Genomic DNA, 19,202 nt, shown 5'->3' on the forward strand with positions numbered 1-19,202 from the left:
TAGCATCTATATAGTGTGAGGCACCACAAGATAAGTGACAATAACCCCGTCATAACATACTTTATCTGTGTATATGCGTGCATGTGTAGCAATGTATGAAGTGTATGCGTTAATCTGTACTCACGGACTGCTGTGGTTCCACTGCACGCACAGTGGCTTACTGCGATTGGCTGTCTCCAGCAGCTTGAACTCAAGCAGGATGGGCTGGTCTAAGTGTCCACCCACAAACGTCTGGTTGTTGTAGACAGAGATGGTGACCACTGGGGAGTTCATTACCGGGTGTCTGGGAAGCCTGGAAGACAGAAGGAGCAGAGGCACAGTACCAGATCAGGTACAAAGCAGAGTCTGGCATCCTGGTCAGGATGTGAAAACAAGGCAAAGACAAGATGAACAGAGAAGACGTTGAGCAATAAATAACTGTTTATTGACACCTAAGGAAAACCAAACAGTTTGTTACTTGCTAATTAAGCCCAGAGGTGAGTTGAGGAAGAGAAGAGGGGTAGAGGAATGGGAGGAGAGGAGGGGGGAAAGCAGGCAATGCTAGTGAGAGACCTGATGCCAGGTCAGGTGATTGTGGAATTAGTGCTGAGGCAGTTACTCTGTTAACCTACTAGACAACTGACAGAAAGTTAATTGACTTCCATGTTGACCATTATGGTTTAAGTGATCACTGTCATTTAACAAGCAAACATGCCAAACATCCTCTAGTCTCCGGCTTCGCCACTGTGAGGACTTGCTACATTTTTGCCTGTTTCAAATCAATAGTCTGAAATCAATCTGAAGATGTCAGCTTAGCCTCTAGGAAAGTGAAGGCCATTGTTTTTTCTTTACATGTTATAAACTAAACAATTAATGGCATTTATATTTTTTTTATTTGATAAAAATCCTGGTTAAATTTATTATAAACATATTATAAACATAGACACTACTGAGAATAATGTTTTTCTAATGATGTTAAACTCCTGTTATATAAAAGCAATTTTGGTTTAAAAAACATGTGGGTAATCTAGGTTTCTATATCCAGCCCGCCTGCTTCCTTGGAGGGCTCCGAGGGCTGCTATAATCAGATTTGTACTGATCGGAGTGTGAGTGAGTCCCACCTCACTCCTCGTCGGTCTGTGTGGTACTTGGAAGGGAGGGCTGCGCCCAGACTTCTGTAGATCAGCAGGATGACAATAGTGATGGGCGGCTCAGGCATCGAGGCAGTGCGTTTGGCTGCAGTGTATTCTCCCGTTTGATTGGCTGAGATACTGGCAGGGGCCGAAGCAGTGTTCTGAGGGGCTGAGGAAGAAATGGAGAAGTCTATGTGAGTATATTCTAAGCGCTTCAACCACTTACTCTCTCAAGCCTTTAATTTTCTATATTCTTACACTCTCTGCCTGTCCGTTCCTTCTCCTTCCAGTTGTGCTGCTGCTGTCGCTGTGGCACCAGGGCAGCAGGAGGCAGTATCACATGAGTATAGGGATCCCACAAAGCCTGACCACGAAACAGGGTGGCGTGATAACGTGGGAAACGCCGCCGTACATGGGTATGGTTCTCCACGCGGTCCAGATTCATGACTGACAAAACACACAGAGAAATAAATACACATGGCACACTTATTTTGCAACTACCATGGTGAGACAATGGTTGAAGTAAGTTACAGACTATAACATAACACTGGTAGCATTAGCAGCATGTCTAACCACATTTGCTTGCTGTAGTTCATCCTGTTGTAAGATACCCTCCTCTATTCCAACAGCCTCAGTCACTGATCCATATTTGAAGATATATGACTAGCTATTATTGTACTAGATAGTCATATCTGAGCACTTTATTATATTAACAAATATAAAATCCTTATTTGAACAGATGGACAATTGGCTGTCCCTTTTTATTGTAATAATAATACTGCCTCAATATTAATGTGATAATGACTTACTGGGACTAAATCTGCAGCTTTGACAGCACATTTGAAACCTCAAAAATCAACAAATAATAAAAATTTATACCATGATCAATTCTGTATCAACACTTAAAAAAATAAAAAACAGGTTCAAAGCTACACAAACTAGAAAGTGGTTTTTCATCTTTCAGCTCAACATTTTACTCAAATTCAGATTAGTAAGTGTGAGTAGCACATGTTTCTTCTTCTTAACTCTAAACAACAACAAATCATTTTCCTTTTTTACAGTACATACGGCTTAAGGGGAATCCTGAACTGGTTGTATCAATTCATTCTGTGCAGATTTGGGAGTGTGAAGACCCAAACAAAATCCATAAACACAGGCACACTAAAGCCAAGGTGGTGAATGAATGAACCGGTGACTGGAAAGTACACAGTCAATGTGGAGCGTTCAATAATGAGTGAACACTTGACCCAACAAACAGAAGTGGATCAGCACTCAGTGCAGAGAGAGAAGAGGAACAACTCAATATAACTGAAGTGTATAATGCATGTCTGTGTGTGCGCCTGTGTGTTTGTGTTCACCTGCTGGTGTTTTAAAAGTGAAATGACAATTTTGATGGAAAAACAAATTGCTTATTTGGAAAATAAAATTGAAAATGTCATTCCAAAGACTGACATCAGCAACGAAAAAGAGAGTGCATATATTGAAAGGTAACAGATGGGTGTCCATCCATAGTCTTTCCCATGTTATTCATCCTATCCTTTCGGGCTGGCAGCATTAACTGTCTGTGTTTGTCTGTGTAGGAGTGTGAAATGCTGCTTCCATTGCTGCGGAGTCTTTGCTCTCTGCCTGGGAATCTGCACCAGGCTATCTATTTCAGGTTATTTAACAGCATTGTGGATGATTTCCAAAGAGGGAGCAAATACAGTTAAGTACACGAAGCCAATGCCTGTTGGCCAGTACAGGCAAAGCTATTTCACATTTCTTAAAGTCTGATTTAAGCTGTGTTGCCAAACTACATTGGAAGAACTGGAGCTGGTAACTTTGTTGACCTTTATGAGTTTTAGGTGTATGTTATTTTATAGGAATTCAATCTGTGTGTGTAGCTAAGTGCATTAACTGAGTGTGAAATTCACCATCTGGATTCATCCATATCAGAGCTGCTGCCGTTGCTACTTCAGCAGCCCTTGTTGTTGTATGTGCTACAGATAAAGGATGCACTGATAGCACTTTTTTCAGACCAATTACTTATATTTGAGAACTTAGTGATACCAAGTACCAATATAAGTACTTAATAATAATGCAGTGTTTCTACTATAAATTAAATTAAATTACCATAAAAATATTTGGAGAGAGTTTTTATTTTCATGAGATTTATTTTCTGATTATGATTTGATAAAATATAAGAGAAGGCTGTGCAAATTTGAAAACTTTGTGATAAACATAGCACTGCCACATTTCTTCTGAATATAACGTGTAACTGAGTGAAGGTCTGTAGACTACTACATAACATACAGTTGTACAGCTGCTATACAGTGCTTTTTATCCTTTATAAGAGTGTAACCCTCTGTTAAGACAAAATTATTTTACAACCCCCCCACCCAGAATGCCAAGTTTAGGAGTGCATATTATCACAGTCAGCAATTCACAACTATTTACTGCAGTCAGCATAACGAGCACCGTGTGGGTATAACAGGTGAATGGAAGTTAATGTAATGATGCCGTTAAGTGTTATCTCTGTGTAATATTGGAGGGTGGTATTGAACCTGATACTGGTATCTGTAAATCCTTAGTACATATTATTGAAGTCTTTTCATTTCTTCTGAAGTGACATAAGAAAGTGGAAAAGAGCAAAATATGCAAGTGATAGAAATCCAGAAACTAAATGACAGAGGGTACATGGCCAAACCTGAAAGGACTGTGTGTGTGTCTGAGAGTCATTTAACCCACTTTTTATTAACACTAAATACTAAAACAATTAAATTAAAATGTTTTTCATTAGTTTTATAAGCCTAGGTCTTCTGCAAAGTAATACTATAATCCATCAGTGTGTGTACGCCTGGGTGTATATGTCTGTTTGTCGGCATGTGTGTATGTGTGTGTTTGGCTGGCATCTCTAAATCTAAATGATGTACGGTATGCTGGCCAGTACTACAGCGCTTCAGGGCGTGCATGTGTTGGAAGCATTAGCTGCCATGTGTGTGGGAGTGTGAAATTCATCTTTCTGCGCTGCTGTGCCATCATCATTTGCATTAGTGCTGCTCATATCCCACTTTACAATGAGTCATTCTAGCTGATTTCACAGCATTTATTTACAGTATTATATGAAATGCTCTCTTATTCTCTTTTATTGGGTCTGTTTGGTGACTAGCTACTGTGAGCATCTGTGACTGTGTGTCATCTTTCAGAGCTCACCTATGTTGGGGGCGACCAGCGCCACAGGGTTGAGGTACGTGAGCTTCATGTTCTGGGCCAGATTCTTGGCGTACTGCTCCAGGAGCTCCGTCAGCTCGGCTGGACCGCCACCTGGAATGTGGTTCTGACTCTGAGTGAGAGCGCGCCAAAGCCCAGAGGTACCAGGACCCAACAGCACGCTGCAGCCTCGCAGAATGTTCTGGATGAAACAGAAAGAAAAATTGTTAGTAACGATACAGCGGGAATTGGACAGTGAAGCTAATTAATACAAGGAGGAAGTGGGAATCATCTTTTTAGAAAGGCCAGCGATTACATGTGCTATACAAGTATTTGAGTCAACAGGAAAGAAATGACAGAAAGAATAACACATATGTCAAAGGACATTATGATTATGAGAAGATGGAAAGAGGAAATTGATTGAAAGGACCTGTGATGTGCCACTGGCTCAGAGCCTACCACAGGGCCAGAGTTTGCTTTTCCAGACTTAATAAAGGATCAAGCCATGCACACAGTCAACAAAAGCAAACAATATTCGAAATTGAAGAGGGGAGAAAAGGGAAGAAGTAAGCTGATATCAAGCCTGGCATGGGGCCATAGAACAGCTCATAAAGTAATGCACTGCAGCCTCGTAAAATGCTCTGAGTGCAGACAGTAAAGCCTAATAGAGGGAGCAGCAAAGGGAGAAAAACACAACTTAAGTTTATGCCTGGTTGAGGAGAGGAAGAATTATCGCAAAGCTTCTTGTCTGGTTGCTTTGGCCAGGACTAAAAGAAAACCTGATCTAAGTCAAAAAATAAAAAGAAAAACACCAAAACACCCAAACAATCTCAGCTTTTCATGGAGTATTTGTGATTCTGGATGGATGACTATTATAAATTGTCTGGACTACACACTAGCCCTTAAAAATGTTCTGAACAAACAGAGAATAACACTACAGATGAAGACAGAGAAAATGTGAGATGTGCGAGAGTCAGAGAGAGAGAGAGAGAGAGAGAGAGGAAAAGTGATCAATATGATTCCTCACAGTCAGACTGCACCAGCCCCAATAAAGCACTGCAGTCTCCCATAATGCTCAGGGGGAAAAATACGCAAAAAAACGTTCAGACAAACAAGGTAAAGAAGTTCTCAGGGGGAAAAATACGCAAGAAAACGTTCAGACAAACAAGGTAAAGAATATACAGTGCAGCACACGGCAAAAGGGGGTGAACTGTAGACATGTAAAGGAAGAGAGAAGCAGGAACAGGGAGTATGGATAAGTAGGGGACAAGGACACAGAAGCTTGATGCTTGGCTCTGAGATGCAAGAGACGGAGAAATGTGAACGGTTGTGGTGAGATGGAAATTAGGACTGAAAATTTGTAGTTTGAGTTTTCAGTGTTTATTTTCTACTCTGAGTTTTTACTAATTATTTTGTGAGATGACCTTTGTGGTGACCTCATATGGACAAAAAAATGGGTCTCACTTGTTGATTAGTAATTAGGAGCCACTGTGGTAAACGGTGATACAGTTTGTGTATGAGGATTGTCCCATGAAAAACACTGCAGGCGCTCATATAACTTGTGAATGTTTGCCAAAGAAAATGGGTGAAAATAACAAAGACTAACAAAAGGAGCCAGATGAAAAGACTTTAAAAAAGGAAGCAGGTGTCAGGGGTCACATGCAAAAGGCTGAAATAGGGGCAGGTTGGATGACAGGTTGCAGGGAACATAATACTACATGGATCAACAAACTGATTACACGTGCCTCTCAAGCAGCAGCATCTTGTCATATCCAGACTTTTTGGAACAAATAGTTATTCCACATTAGGTTTAGAAATGTTCAGCTTTCCCCTCTTTTCCACACATCTTTTTACACAGTAGAAACTCCTCTCAGACAAGCATTTCTGTCATTTAATACTCAATACTCACCGAAGTACAAAAACTACTGCTTATGTTGAAATACCACCATATCATACATTTTGTCTTGTGCTCCATCTCCTGCCTTCGACAGTCACCTTTCCTTCAATACTCCCTTTGAGCAGGTCTCAACGCCATAATGAATATCACATGGTTTTTTTTTACTTATACATAAAAATATTTGCCACACTTTTTGCTGTGTATTTGATAAGACTGGATTTGATCACAGCTTGAGCAGAAAAAGTTTTCATCTTCCTCCATTCAGTTCTAGATTTCAGATGTGACAACTCGCCTTCCTTAGTTTCTTCTGAAGCCATGTTGCTCCACTACTGCTGTGTTGCTATAGTAACTGTATTCTACATTACCTGTTCATTTGGCCTGATATCCGCTGTTTACAGCGAGGTGTCAAGTAGTACCAGATGTATTATATATATATTTTTTGTTATGAAAAAATGGGCTGTCTTTAGTGCTGCCAAGGTAAACAGGGCCGTTTCATTAACTCCTGATGATGGGATGGAAGTGGCATTACTGCTTTAGACCCAGAGGTTGATGGTGTAAGTCAGGCCAGATGAGGTTTTGGTTCCAGAAACTGCAAGATGACAAAAATCAATACTGAGCTACTGTGGAAACATATGCTCCTGTGAACCTGCTAATCAAATGTCAAAGCCCAGTGGTGATGATTTACTGTCAGGTGAAGTAGCTAAGCAAAATGGCAGGATGAGGTTGCCATGTCATTAATGCTACTGCTGTGTTGTCATAGCAACTGTCCTTGTTAGCCACACATCGCGTACATGTACTGATCATATGAAGCAATGTACTACATCTGTGATGCTTTTGAGTGCTCCAACAAGATTGGTTACACAGTATATTAGATTTTATTTAATGAGTCAGTCCCTCACAGATGCTGTTAATAAGAAGAGGGAGGAATGTGGTCATTCAGTTAAAGAACCACACAGCAATCACATGTGGAAACAATCAAAACCTCCAGTGTGTTAGCATGCCTTGTCTTGTGTTCACAGTTCTGTAATTGGTGCAGCAGTGTCTATTATATCACACACTTGTGAGGGCTTTTAATTTAATTGTCCACCTCAGAGGGGAAAGTGTGCTCTACTCCAAATCGCTCACTAAATTTAGAGCACAGAAATGTGATGACTATAGCCAATGCTGTAAACAAGGAAGTGTTCTTAAATTTTATGTAGAAACACCACAGAGACAAAGTGAAAGTGACTAACTATTAATGCAGGCACATCTTATGAGATGTCTTTAATTCTGGGAGTTTACAAATAAAATATGTGTACACTTGCTACCACGAGCGCTCATTTTCTATAGTAAAGCCAGTTTCCCACACATAGACTTTACTGGGTGAGCTGCCCATGTATAAAATGTGCTAAATCTTATTTCATTATAGAGCTGTGCATCCATGTCTTTGCTCTTCTTCAGCTACATAAATGAGCTGAAAACAACACCTCAATTAAAAAAAAAATCAGGTATACCATTTCCATGATGGTTGAAAAGTTGGGAATTTTATCAAAATCTAATATTAAAAATCTCTTCAAGGATGTATATGTACACAGGATTATGAGAATGGGATGTTAGATTCACATCACTATTATCATAGTGAAAAGCAATTTGTCAGTCACTCACACACGTGCCAGTAAATTGAAACGGGGGTGGGGGTTGCTTAATCTTGAACCACTTACAGGTGATATATGAAAAACTCATTTCCTGTCAGCTAAATGTGATGTATTGGCCAAATATTTATAGAAAATTTGGATGGAGATGTCTATTTGCACCTTTTTGTCAAATCTCCAATGTGCTAAACTGATTTTCTGTCAGTTCCAGCATCCTTAGCTGAAGGTGGATTAGGTTAAATGAGACACTGGCAGTTCTTACTGTATGCGGAGATGACACGCTGCAATATTGCAATATTTCATGAGCTACTGCATTGCCATAGCAACATTACCTCCAGTTTCAGACAAAAGACATCTTGTCATCTGAGAGCAATTCAACAATTCAGCCACATTTGCAAACCAAATCTAATAGAGCTATATAGAAAAATGCCTGACAAAAACTAAAGACAACTAGTTCACCCATTTTGCATGTAATGACATCATGAACTAATGTCTAAATGCTCTGGGAGGTCAGACTATTTGACAGAGAACTACAGTATATAATATGTTTTGATCAACATGACATCAGCAACTGATAATCTAGGAAACAGCAGAAAGTTGTACATAACCATTTGCATGAAATTGCCAAAAACTTTAAAGCAATTTATTAAAAACAATAAGAAATTGCCTAAATGATGTGCACAGGTGACTGGATGATGTGGAGGCTGCACAAGTACTTTTGAGAATTTCATTTCTGATCCAAGAAATGTATGAAAGCGACTGAGAAAAACTGATATAGAATGTGTATCTGGTTTAGTCCTTAAAATCCTACATTAGTTATTGATACAGCATATGTATAATGATTTATGATGGTACACTAAAAGATCAGAACAACTTTGAAAAAAGCATTGACAACCTGGCACAACAGTCATGAACTGTATAGTGTTTCTAATCTGTCTCTCTCACACTGGTGGAAGTGTTTCCCCTAGTGTTTCCTAAAATTAAAAAGTAAGTGAATGAATCCAGCTGCCTCCTGTGAGAAATGCTGCTGTCCATTCCTTTCCCAAAGGTGACTTTTGGATTTGAACACAAAGATTAATCATAAAAACCAATAAACCGCCCTTGTTCGTCACACATATGTCTCCATTAGTTTCACCATAGGCCACTGCAAGAAACTCTAAAGGTTTTATCTGCATACCTGCAGCCACCCGCTCCTCATGGTGCTCACCCATCTGCTGAAATGTGTAAATAAATGTAAAACACACATTTTGCGTGCTTTCAAATTGTGAGTGAAAAAGAAATCTGAAGATTTTTCTTTTTTACCTCATTGAAGTGTGCATCCTGAGTTGCGGTGAGTCCAAAGCCATTCTGTTGGGTCTCAAAAGTCAGAAGGCGTGACAGCAGTCGTTCAGCAATCTGTAAGTCATTGCCATAGAGTCGGGCGGTTGCCTCGGTGACATCGCGGAGTTGATGGGCAAGCTTCTTCTCCATGATGGTGTTCAGCTCGGTCTCATTACGCTCCAGAGAATCAAGCTAAACGTACAGATGCCAAGAGAGCATGAAAACTTAAACAAACCCTCATTTTACACATACAGTATTTAAGAATTACTGGGATTTACACAATAGCGTTAAAATATGTATGGCGACAGTGCAATATATCTACAAAGAGGTACTGTACCTCTAGTCTATTAAAAGTTGATGACACATAAAATACCTGCACATCTGCATGAAAACAGCAAATCTGGAATTATGCCATAAATGTTAACCACTCTTCTGGACTTTGTTTGGTTCTTTCCCTTTTATTAATTGAAAAGTGCATCTTAAATTGGCCAGTGTTCAGCACTTTGCAGGTCAGGTATAAGTAAAGCTATGTATTTAATGGTATTAGTGGTATTATTCTACATACAGCAGCACTGAGTTCAACAAATGGAGGGGAGGTGCAGTTGTAAAGGTCTGGCTCCAGCCATCCTCTCTCTTCATCACAGTGTCTGATGGCTGCACCTGCAAAAACAAGAAGCAGGAAATTCTACAAATCTCCAACATTTTTTCATGACCATGGCGTATATGAATTAAAATAAAATAGGCTGTGTGTGAGTGTGGCTACAGACCGACTGAACCTTTGGGGCAGGGCACTGCAGCAGGCAGGTTGAACTTGGTCCGAGGCCACCAGATCCCCTGAGTGATGGTTTTTGGACAACCGTCATAAATGACTGCAGAGAGAGAACATCAGGTATAAGTATCCCTATCAATTCAACAAATTTTCAACTAAAAACAGGACAAAAAGCCACTAATGATGTAAAAATGCTTTTCTTTGACTTGCATAGAAGAAAATGAAGAGAAGAAAACACAGTGTCAATGAACCATGAAATAGCTGCAAGATGGCAACACATTTCATTTTTACACCATAAACATAAAGTTGTTGGTTGAACAACTCATTTCCCACAAATGATTCAGTCCCCCAAGTCAATTAAAACTTTAGCATCAGTTATTCTGGACAGTACACAGCGCCACAGTGAGAGGATTCATTTAGCCTGTTGAATAAACAGTAATTCTAAAATGCAACAATGAGAAATGTCTAAAACAAAAGCAGTACACTAATAAACCAACAGTCACGCACAAGTTCATAGTCCTCTGTTTGTGACCAACCAAGCGTAATTTAAAGGAAAACAAAAATGCTGAAAAAAGAAAAGAACTGAGAAACATTTGTGTGTCCTTCTCACCTTCACATCCTGAATTTGTGACCTCGGCAAAGGGGTTGTCACACATGTTGCACTGGCGACCAATAACGCCGGGCCTGCACTGACACTGCCCCGTTTCTGGGTCGCATGACCGTGAAAAGGAGCCCACTGGATAGCAGTCACATGGCAGGCAGGCGTCAGAGCCCCGTGGATGATAGTGAAATTCCTGAATACACACACAGATTATAAAAAGGTTTGACACATAGGTCAAAATCCATCAGACAAATCTAAAATGCCACAGCACCAAGAATAATGCCAGCGATTACATGACCACATGAAATAGGACAAGATTTATACTGTGAGCACTGGTATAACCAGAGATGTGAGCAGAACAACAATCTAGTCACAGTGTGTAAAAGAACTAGAAATACAGGAGGTCAGTTAGTTACTTAGTTTGCTAAACTTGCATCAGAATACATATGAAACACTGGAAAAAAAAAAAAAGATACCGTTACAATAGAGGATGATGGAACAGGAAAGCCTGCAATTACCAAACATAACAAATTATCTCTGACAGCACTGTCGGCGTTGAGTGTTCCATTTTACAAGGAATCTGCTGCTGCTTACAGGAGGAACTGTGTTTATGGAACAAGTGTTTCTATCACAGTAAATTTTATTATGATCATGGTTTTATTATGATCATTAAGTTCATTTCTACATATCAAATATTTGTCTCATTTACAGCAGTTATGTTCGTGGGTCAATTTGACCCGCAACATAACAGGAGGGTTAAAAAGAATACTATTCTTCTTGGACTGCAGGTGATTATATTTAACTAATTAATAGCAAATAAACGCAATTGCAAAAAAACAGCTTAAGAAGTACACTATACTGTGATAGTGGACACAGAGGTGTGAGCCGTGGGCTGGCTGGTATGTAGCGTGCATAGGTTTAATGAAAACATTCTTACATTGCATGCTCCAACAATCTTCATTTTTAAGAAAATTAAGAACAAGAAGCCACAGAGTAGTAGACATAATGTGTTTAAGTACTTTCTTCAAGGGCAGAAGCAGGGAAGACTATTTCTTTATGTTGTTCTGCACTTACATTTTCAGTGGCTACTGAGCCAAAAACCTCCAAATCTAACCTCTGGGTTCCTGGTGCAGGTGTAAAAATACCAGATGGAGGCTGTGCATACTCACATCAATGAAAATCCCCCATGTGTGTATTTTATGTGACACACTCACAGTGTGTGTGTCAGGTGTAGATCTGAGGTGAATATCAGAGTTGAAAGATTAAAATTAGCAAAGTGTAAATATAATCTCTATAAATGGACAATTTTCCCATCATGGTTGGTATAGTTTGCATGAATTAGCCTATCAGACCATCAGACTGTGGAATAATTACTGTGCAGTATTAGTGTTAATAAAAAATTTGCATCATACCGTCGGGTCTAAAACCCTTCACACCAAGTGGCCCAAACCTGAACTGTGTACAGTGTGTTTGTGTGTTTCCTGTTTACCTTGCAGTGACAGTGTCCACTGGTCTTGTTACAGTCAGGGTCGAAGCCTTTATTGGTGTCACAGTGACACGGCCCACAGGTCGGAGACCCCCACCAGCCCCGTGGACACTGGTGATCAATCCTTCACAGACACACACAGGCAGGTAGAATCAGTAAGGCTCGCTAACACGTACAAAAATCATGATGAAGTAAATGTAAAGTTATATGGACCTTACAGGGAGGAGGAGGAAGGAAGTGCTGGGTCAGGGTAGGGTCACACAGAAAGACACACACAAATAACTTGTGAGTGTGAATTTACATTACACTCATCCCACAGTGGATTACATGCAGTGAACACACAGTGAACAGAGCTTAGCTGGGTGACAGGCAGCATCAAATAGCTTTACACTGCTATTAGCATCTCACAGGTAAAATGTAGTTCAGACAGTGAGTGCTTCTAATTGTGCCTCTGTATGTGTGTGTGTGTGTGTGTGTGTGTGTGTGTGAGTACCTATGTTGGCAGTACTGCCCATAGTGGTTGTCTCCACAGTCACAGATATATCCATGAGAAAAACTGGGCTTCCTGTGGCACTGAGCCTCATTTTCACATGGATTCAGATGGCAAGCATCAGTGCAGCCCTTCCCATAGTAACCTGGGGGGGGGGGGGGGGGGGAAATCAGAGAGTAAAGAACTAATTTCCCAAGGCTTTGGATGCTATAGGTTGGAATGGATTTGTGCAGCTGCTGCCATCCAAAGAAACATGTTCAGCAAAATATACAACTTTGTTTCCTAAAGTGAAGCTCAGAAAGAACAAATGTGCTGGAAAAAACATGGAAGAACTACGGACTTACGATTTCCAGTCCAATAAATGAGCATAGGTCATGGAGTGAGACGCCACCGTTAGGGTACTGTAAATATTACAAATATCCAGTCTAATAAGTGGCACATTCACTGACATTAACATTAATCAGTTGCAGCCTTAGCATGTTTTGGATCATTCTTGTCCATAACATGAATTTTCAGCGCTGTGGCTGTGAATGAGAGCACGTTGTGGGTACAATCAGTGTGTACAAAACAAAGGAACACAATCAGGTGGTGCCAAAGAAAAGTCACTGTACTAAAAGTTTAAACACCTCTCTGCCATTATAGCACAGACTTTTGCCTCAGTAGATTAAACGACAGCACACTGCTAAACGAGTGACTTCAACACACTCAGAATAAATGTGATTTAATTTAATATGATAAAGGATCACTGAAAAGAAAATGTAGGTATGCTGTGACAAAACACTCATGTCAATTTTCATATTTATCGATACTCATCATATGAAAAACAAAAAAACAATGCAATCTTTGCAGCAAGATATTTCATTTTGGCCAAAGCATCACCTGGATGACTCTGACCTCCTCACCAACAAAAACCTCTGCCTCACACACAATTATCTCCCCTCCGTCATCAAACAAGTCCTGCTTTCAGGCTGCCTTTAACAGCTTTGAAATGAAAGATGTCTTTACAGATTGAAGTGTGACTTAAGTGTGTGTGAGTGCTTGCTGAGGTCTGTGTTCCTCCCTCAGGAAGTGACAAACGTGTGAGGTCTGCTTTCACATTTTCGTCTATAGAAAACAGAGAACGCTCTGCATTCAAGCCTGTGGCCTTGGCTGCAGCTTAAGACACACACAAGCGAGTCCCAGTGAGTCAGTCCCAGTCTTTTCAGTCTCTTCCTCTCTCCCCAGCTTATTCCAATTTGAATGCTAGTAAAAGCCCACACACAGTCTGAAAAAAAACATACTGACCTTGCTTGCTTCCCTCCACCTCCTCCACTTTTTTCATTTCATCTACCTTACTCTCATTTTCTCTTGCTTGAAAATATTCCAGGAATACAAACAAAAGAATAAAGCTAATCCCAGCTGTTGTTCATTTTCAAATTTTTTGTTTCATATTTTACAGAAAACACAAACACAGGTATTATGTCTCTTATTTGTTCATGATCCATCATTCCAGTGTTGTAGTTAAGTCACTAAACCTCAAGCCCGAGATGTGTTTCGGGTCCCCAGTGTCCGAGTCAAGCCTGAGTCACCAAAGAATAATCCAAGTCGACTCCAAGTTGAGATCGAGTCGATTCTAAGTCAAGTCCCCATTACCTGAGTCACAGTCATCAAGGTCTATAATATAGACTCTATATTAAACACAAGTGACCCAGCTCTCACCATCTTATATTCAAAGCTTTCTAACAGCATATTGTATCAACATATTTCTCGGTGATTTGATATATAAAAGCATTTACAGAAAGGCAGAGTGCACACTTTAATGAAAGTGCGTCAGACACAGCATGCTGCGGGTGAACAGGCTTTATTATCAGTATCTTAGGCCAAATTATTATGGCCTATTACAAATAAATACTCTGAGTCCTCATTCTTGAGTACTATAACACTGCATCATTCTCCATCTCCAACACTATTGGTTTCCACCTCTGTCACTCTCTCTCAAACACACACGCAAACACATGCACTCAATCATCTTTTCTTAGCCCTACACATCTTTACACTTTCACCATGGCAACTGGCAGAGAGGCGACAGCGGCCTTGGCTGTTTTCAGACACTTTTAATGACACTGGCCTTGCAAGAATATGAGAGAGACAGAAGCTTGAGCTTGTAAGAACAAAGAGTTGCAAATTGTATGTGTATGTGTGTGTGTGTGTTTGTCTTTCACAGTCAGGGTCCAGCAGCTTGTTAGAAAAAGTTACAGCTCTCGAGCTGTACACACATAAGGTGTGACTCACAGCTTCTTGTCTGGCCTTAGACACTTTACTGTAACACAACATCAACTTGAGTTCTCCACAGGATTACAATGAGGGAAAAGACAGATGAGTCATCTGTCTGCTGAATCATCCGTTCACCCTCTGTGTATCTGACTGTCTTTCTGTCGGTGGAAAGACTGTGGATGTCAAAACAATCCAAACAGAATGGCAGCACTGAACACTGAATCAAATGTCTACAGAATGTGTGCAAAAGTCTGTGCAGCTTTATTTAGCTTTTTGGCCCTTGTACACATGATTCTGTTTATTGTCACAGTTACTGTCTCACCACTTTCATCAAACTCATTTCCAGCAGCAGCCCAAATGCAGTTAAGAAATGGAACAACTAGCTGCTACAGTAAGTAGGCAGTTATCTTCCTCAGGAGTGTGTTGAAGAAAACAATCAATCTGTCAAAGTTTCTATTTCAATTTGTATGTTGGACCAAATGTAAGACAGAGGGAGATGATGGAGGAAACAGAGCCTTATTATTAAACAGATGAAGACTATGGCAAAGGCTGAGGTATAGAGCATGGCATCAAACATAATGTGGCTTAACACAAAATATACCTGGAGAAACTAGGGTGCCTGAGAGGAATCCTGACCAGATGCGTCAACCACCTCATCTGGTTCCTTCTGATATGAAGGAGCAGTGGCTCTACTCTGAGCTCCCATCCTAAAGTCCAAACCATGCACCTTATCTCTAAGGCCATACCCACACAGCCACCAAGCACAAATAATTTCTGTTGCTTGTATTTGCAGTCTCATTCTTTAAAGAGCCCATGGCATGCTTTTCCTTGTTTTTTGACTTGTCTACAACGTTACAACGGTGAATTTTAAGTCACTTTAAGTCACCGCCTGAAGCTAATGAGCATAGCCGAGGGCTTAAACGTACAGACGAGTGACAAGTTAAAGAAAGAACCTGCAAACTGCAAACAAATTAAATAAACAATCACCTACTGTAGGTTAGAACACATCAAATACAGCTTAAAATTTCTCCATCTCTCTCCCAGAAGGACATTAGCCTAATGGTCAAAGGTCAAGGTGCTGTAGCTGTACACCAAGCCCCAAAATAACTTAATTTCTGACAGACTCAAGCTGTGGAAATATTTACCTGGCATTTGTCAATCACTAATTTAACACTGGAAAACAAAAAAAAAATAAAGAGAGATAAATGGCTCATTACCACAGTAAAACCAGTTATGACATTTGTGGTTTCGAAAAACTTTGAACATATGTTTTCTGTGTATGATCGTGTTGGTTTTTAAACAGCTCAGGGAAGTCAAGCAGACATAAATCAGCATGGCTGTAATTTGTCTTGCTGAATTCGATTTTTCACCGCAGTTGATTCCCCTGTAGCAACTGTCACGTGCACACACACAGAGACAAATACATAATGTATCCTTACTCAGAGACACACACTGAGGAGAGCAGATGTCTCTGTGCTTTGTCATGCAGAGCTTTGACTCAGTGTGTGTCTGTGTGTACTTGTATGATTCATGCTGTGGGGACATGAATGTGTTCACACAGACACAATGTGGAGACTCGTCTTCCTTTTAGGGACAAAAAGCAAATCCCCATTATGTAAATCACTCAGTTTTAGGGTGAAGGTTTTTTAGGCTTAGATTAGGAAAACGGTTAAGATTAGGTAAACAATGATTGTGGTTAAGGTTGGTGTCCAGTAATGAATGTTCAGTATGTCTGTATAATGTCCTCTGGAGATAGGGACACACAATTCTGTATATGTACTAGTCTGAGTGTATATACACCTCTCTTCCCCAATTTTTGGATCTATTTTATTTTATTTTATTGCACTGCGAGGACATTGTGGCTGGTCCTCACAACCATAATGAGCCATGTGAGGGTGAATACTTGGTTTTTCAGTCAAGGTTAGAATTAGGTTACAATTCTAACCTGTGTGTATAGAAACACAAGCATGTGTGTGTGTTTCTAGGACAGTGTATAAATCAGGGGCACTGTCAGTTGAGAGACTCATTAGCAGCATTTCAGTTCCAGGCCAAAACACACACACACAACACACATGAAAGGGAATTATTCAGAGCTCTCCCCTTTCCTTTTTGCTTTCTCTACTTCTATCAAACTTTGATTTGTCTCTAAGCAGCATTCATTGTAGCACAGTCTCCATTTTTAATGCTCGTTGTGCTGATGAAATAAATGATAATGAAAGCCAAAGTGTGCATGTTTACAGTAAATAAGTACACGCAATGTGCGTGCGTGTGTGCGTGTCTATGTGTGAAGGCACCTGTGTGTGTTTCCTCTCTGTATTTGTGCTCCATGTTAATAAGTCAAGGTGTTCGCATTAGCCGTGGGCTGGTGCGGGATGCTACAGGGGCAGCAGCGTCCCTCTGCTTCCTCTCCCATTCTGGCAGCCCTGAGGCTCTCTACATCCTCCATGTAACACACACACTTTCGCCCACTCCTCTTTCACTCCTTCCACCTCTGCTTTAATGGCATGCTCTTATTTTCCAGCTTTCTTTCTTGAACAACTTCCCTCCATGCAAGTATGACTGAGTCAACTTTGGCCCTGTCTTACCTTTGATGCATATCACAAGTCACAGACTCTCATTTGAATAAAAAAATAAATAAAGAACATGCACAAAGTCAACGGTAAAGTAAATTTAGCTTTTTGCACTTATAATACAGTGTTACCTCCAGTTTTCTACAGACACAGCAATGAAACATTATCAAAGATTTTGCATATATTAACCGCACATTATTATGCATTTGATGAAGTAGAAACATTTGTAACAAGTAAACCACCAACCAACCAGTAGAAATCTTTCAATGTATTAACCAGAAAAGGCAGCTTAGCTGCAGAGAAGAAAGGTTGATTGACACTGAGGAAGAGAAAATCAATATCCTCAAAACCTAATGTGATAAAGTGGACCAGCCACGTTCTCCCTCTCCCTCCCTCTCTCAGTTCTGACTTTCATGAGTTGCTTTTTCTCTTAATTTGCTATGTAATCTTGTCTTTCCTTTAATCACAAATATAAATAATCATTAATCATCTCTGCCTGAGTGTAAGCTGCTACTAAAGCTCCAACTCAATATTAAAGACCACACTTCATCCTCTCCTGCATTTTCACACTTCTTTTTCCATTGTATGTGCAGCTGTCATGTGAATGTTCATTCACTTCCATGATTTGTGTGTCTCTGTGTACATACAGTACATGCCAGTGGTGCATGGATCTAGAGTTTTCTGGCTGTTTGATTTGACTCTTTCTTGTCTTTTTTCCAGTTGCTTTAAAACTTTGTGTTTATTTTACACTATTTCTGTCACCAGCCTCTGTCTCCTCATTAATCATTAGCATTTTTTGGCTCTCTTCCTCTTCTCTTTCTCTTTACGCTTCTCTTTATGCTCTACATTTCCCCACTTTCTCCTCCTACTTCTCCACTCTTCTCTTTCTCTTTTAATCTGTTTTCCCTCCCCATTAATTCTGCCTCATTATATTCACCTGACTAAGGATATTTGGTAACGTGGCCTGCAGCCAGTCTCTTTCTCTCAGTCTCAGGCAGGTGAGAACTCATTATACATTCCCAAATATCTGTTTAACCCAGTTAGAGCATTGGCAGATGCCTACACAGATGCCGTATGTCCATATTATAACCATTCCCCTTTTCTCTCTATCGTTTACATCCAACATCCAGAGTATGAAAAATATTAGGACCATTTTCCTGGCACTGATGTTAGCATACGTAAAATATCATTTGCATGAATGAAGTAAAAATTTGCTGTTGGCTGTGTCACCTGGCCAGTTTATTTAATGTAGTCACTGGCAAAGTCAAAACAATGAAACACAACAGATTAGCAGACATGTTAACTGTTCTATGCCCTGAAATCTGTTGATAAATTGTTTATCTTATAAAACATCATTCACAAGATTATTCAAGATCATTCACACCATAATTATGGAATATCGTTTTATCCAAATAATTGTTAAAAACTCAAAAAATGTTTAATTGACATCATGAAACAGGGACAAGCAGCAAATTCTCACAGTTTACTTACCAGAATGTTTCTAATGATCTAAACTCTAAACTGTGGATCTTAATGATTGTGGATTCATTTTTGTTTGAGTGACATATCAATTAATTCATTGTTAACACTAACTAATCAGTTAAGCAATTTCCCATGAATCCTGTGCTTTTAATTGGTATAATCAGTAAAGGAACCCTGCTTTGCCAAAGTTAAATAGCTTATAAACATTAGTTAATTTGAAACTGTCTTGTTTTTTAACTTTCTCTCTTGCATCTTAACAAAGTGCTTTAAAGTTTTGCTTCCCATTCACCTATTCACCCACACACTCACAAATCAGTGATGGCAGAGCTGCCATGCAAGGTGCCGACCTCATCAAGGAGCAACTTGGGGTTCAGATTCTTGTCCAAGGACATTTTGACACCT

General features: G+C 39.9%; 1 protein-coding gene across 1 annotated transcript in view; it reads right to left on the minus strand.

Moving 5' to 3' along the window:
• The window catches only part of celsr3 (cadherin, EGF LAG seven-pass G-type receptor 3), a 102,283-nt gene that overhangs the window by 16,904 nt on the left and 66,177 nt on the right, over positions 1 to 19,202 (minus strand). Inside the window, exons 15-24 of the mRNA XM_020623579.1 lie at positions 12,499 to 12,640; positions 12,009 to 12,129; positions 10,529 to 10,712; positions 9,917 to 10,018; positions 9,715 to 9,809; positions 9,132 to 9,341; positions 4,305 to 4,503; positions 1,371 to 1,559; positions 1,101 to 1,281; positions 125 to 292 (exon numbers count right to left, since the gene is read on the minus strand). Of these exons, the coding sequence (XP_020479235.1) occupies positions 125 to 292; positions 1,101 to 1,281; positions 1,371 to 1,559; positions 4,305 to 4,503; positions 9,132 to 9,341; positions 9,715 to 9,809; positions 9,917 to 10,018; positions 10,529 to 10,712; positions 12,009 to 12,129; positions 12,499 to 12,640 (1,591 nt within the window). The remainder of the gene's footprint in view (positions 1 to 124; positions 293 to 1,100; positions 1,282 to 1,370; positions 1,560 to 4,304; positions 4,504 to 9,131; positions 9,342 to 9,714; positions 9,810 to 9,916; positions 10,019 to 10,528; positions 10,713 to 12,008; positions 12,130 to 12,498; positions 12,641 to 19,202) is intronic.

This window comes from Monopterus albus, unplaced genomic scaffold, assembly GCF_001952655.1.
Source record: "Monopterus albus unplaced genomic scaffold, M_albus_1.0 scaffold305.1, whole genome shotgun sequence".
Taxonomy (NCBI): domain Eukaryota; kingdom Metazoa; phylum Chordata; class Actinopteri; order Synbranchiformes; family Synbranchidae; genus Monopterus; species Monopterus albus.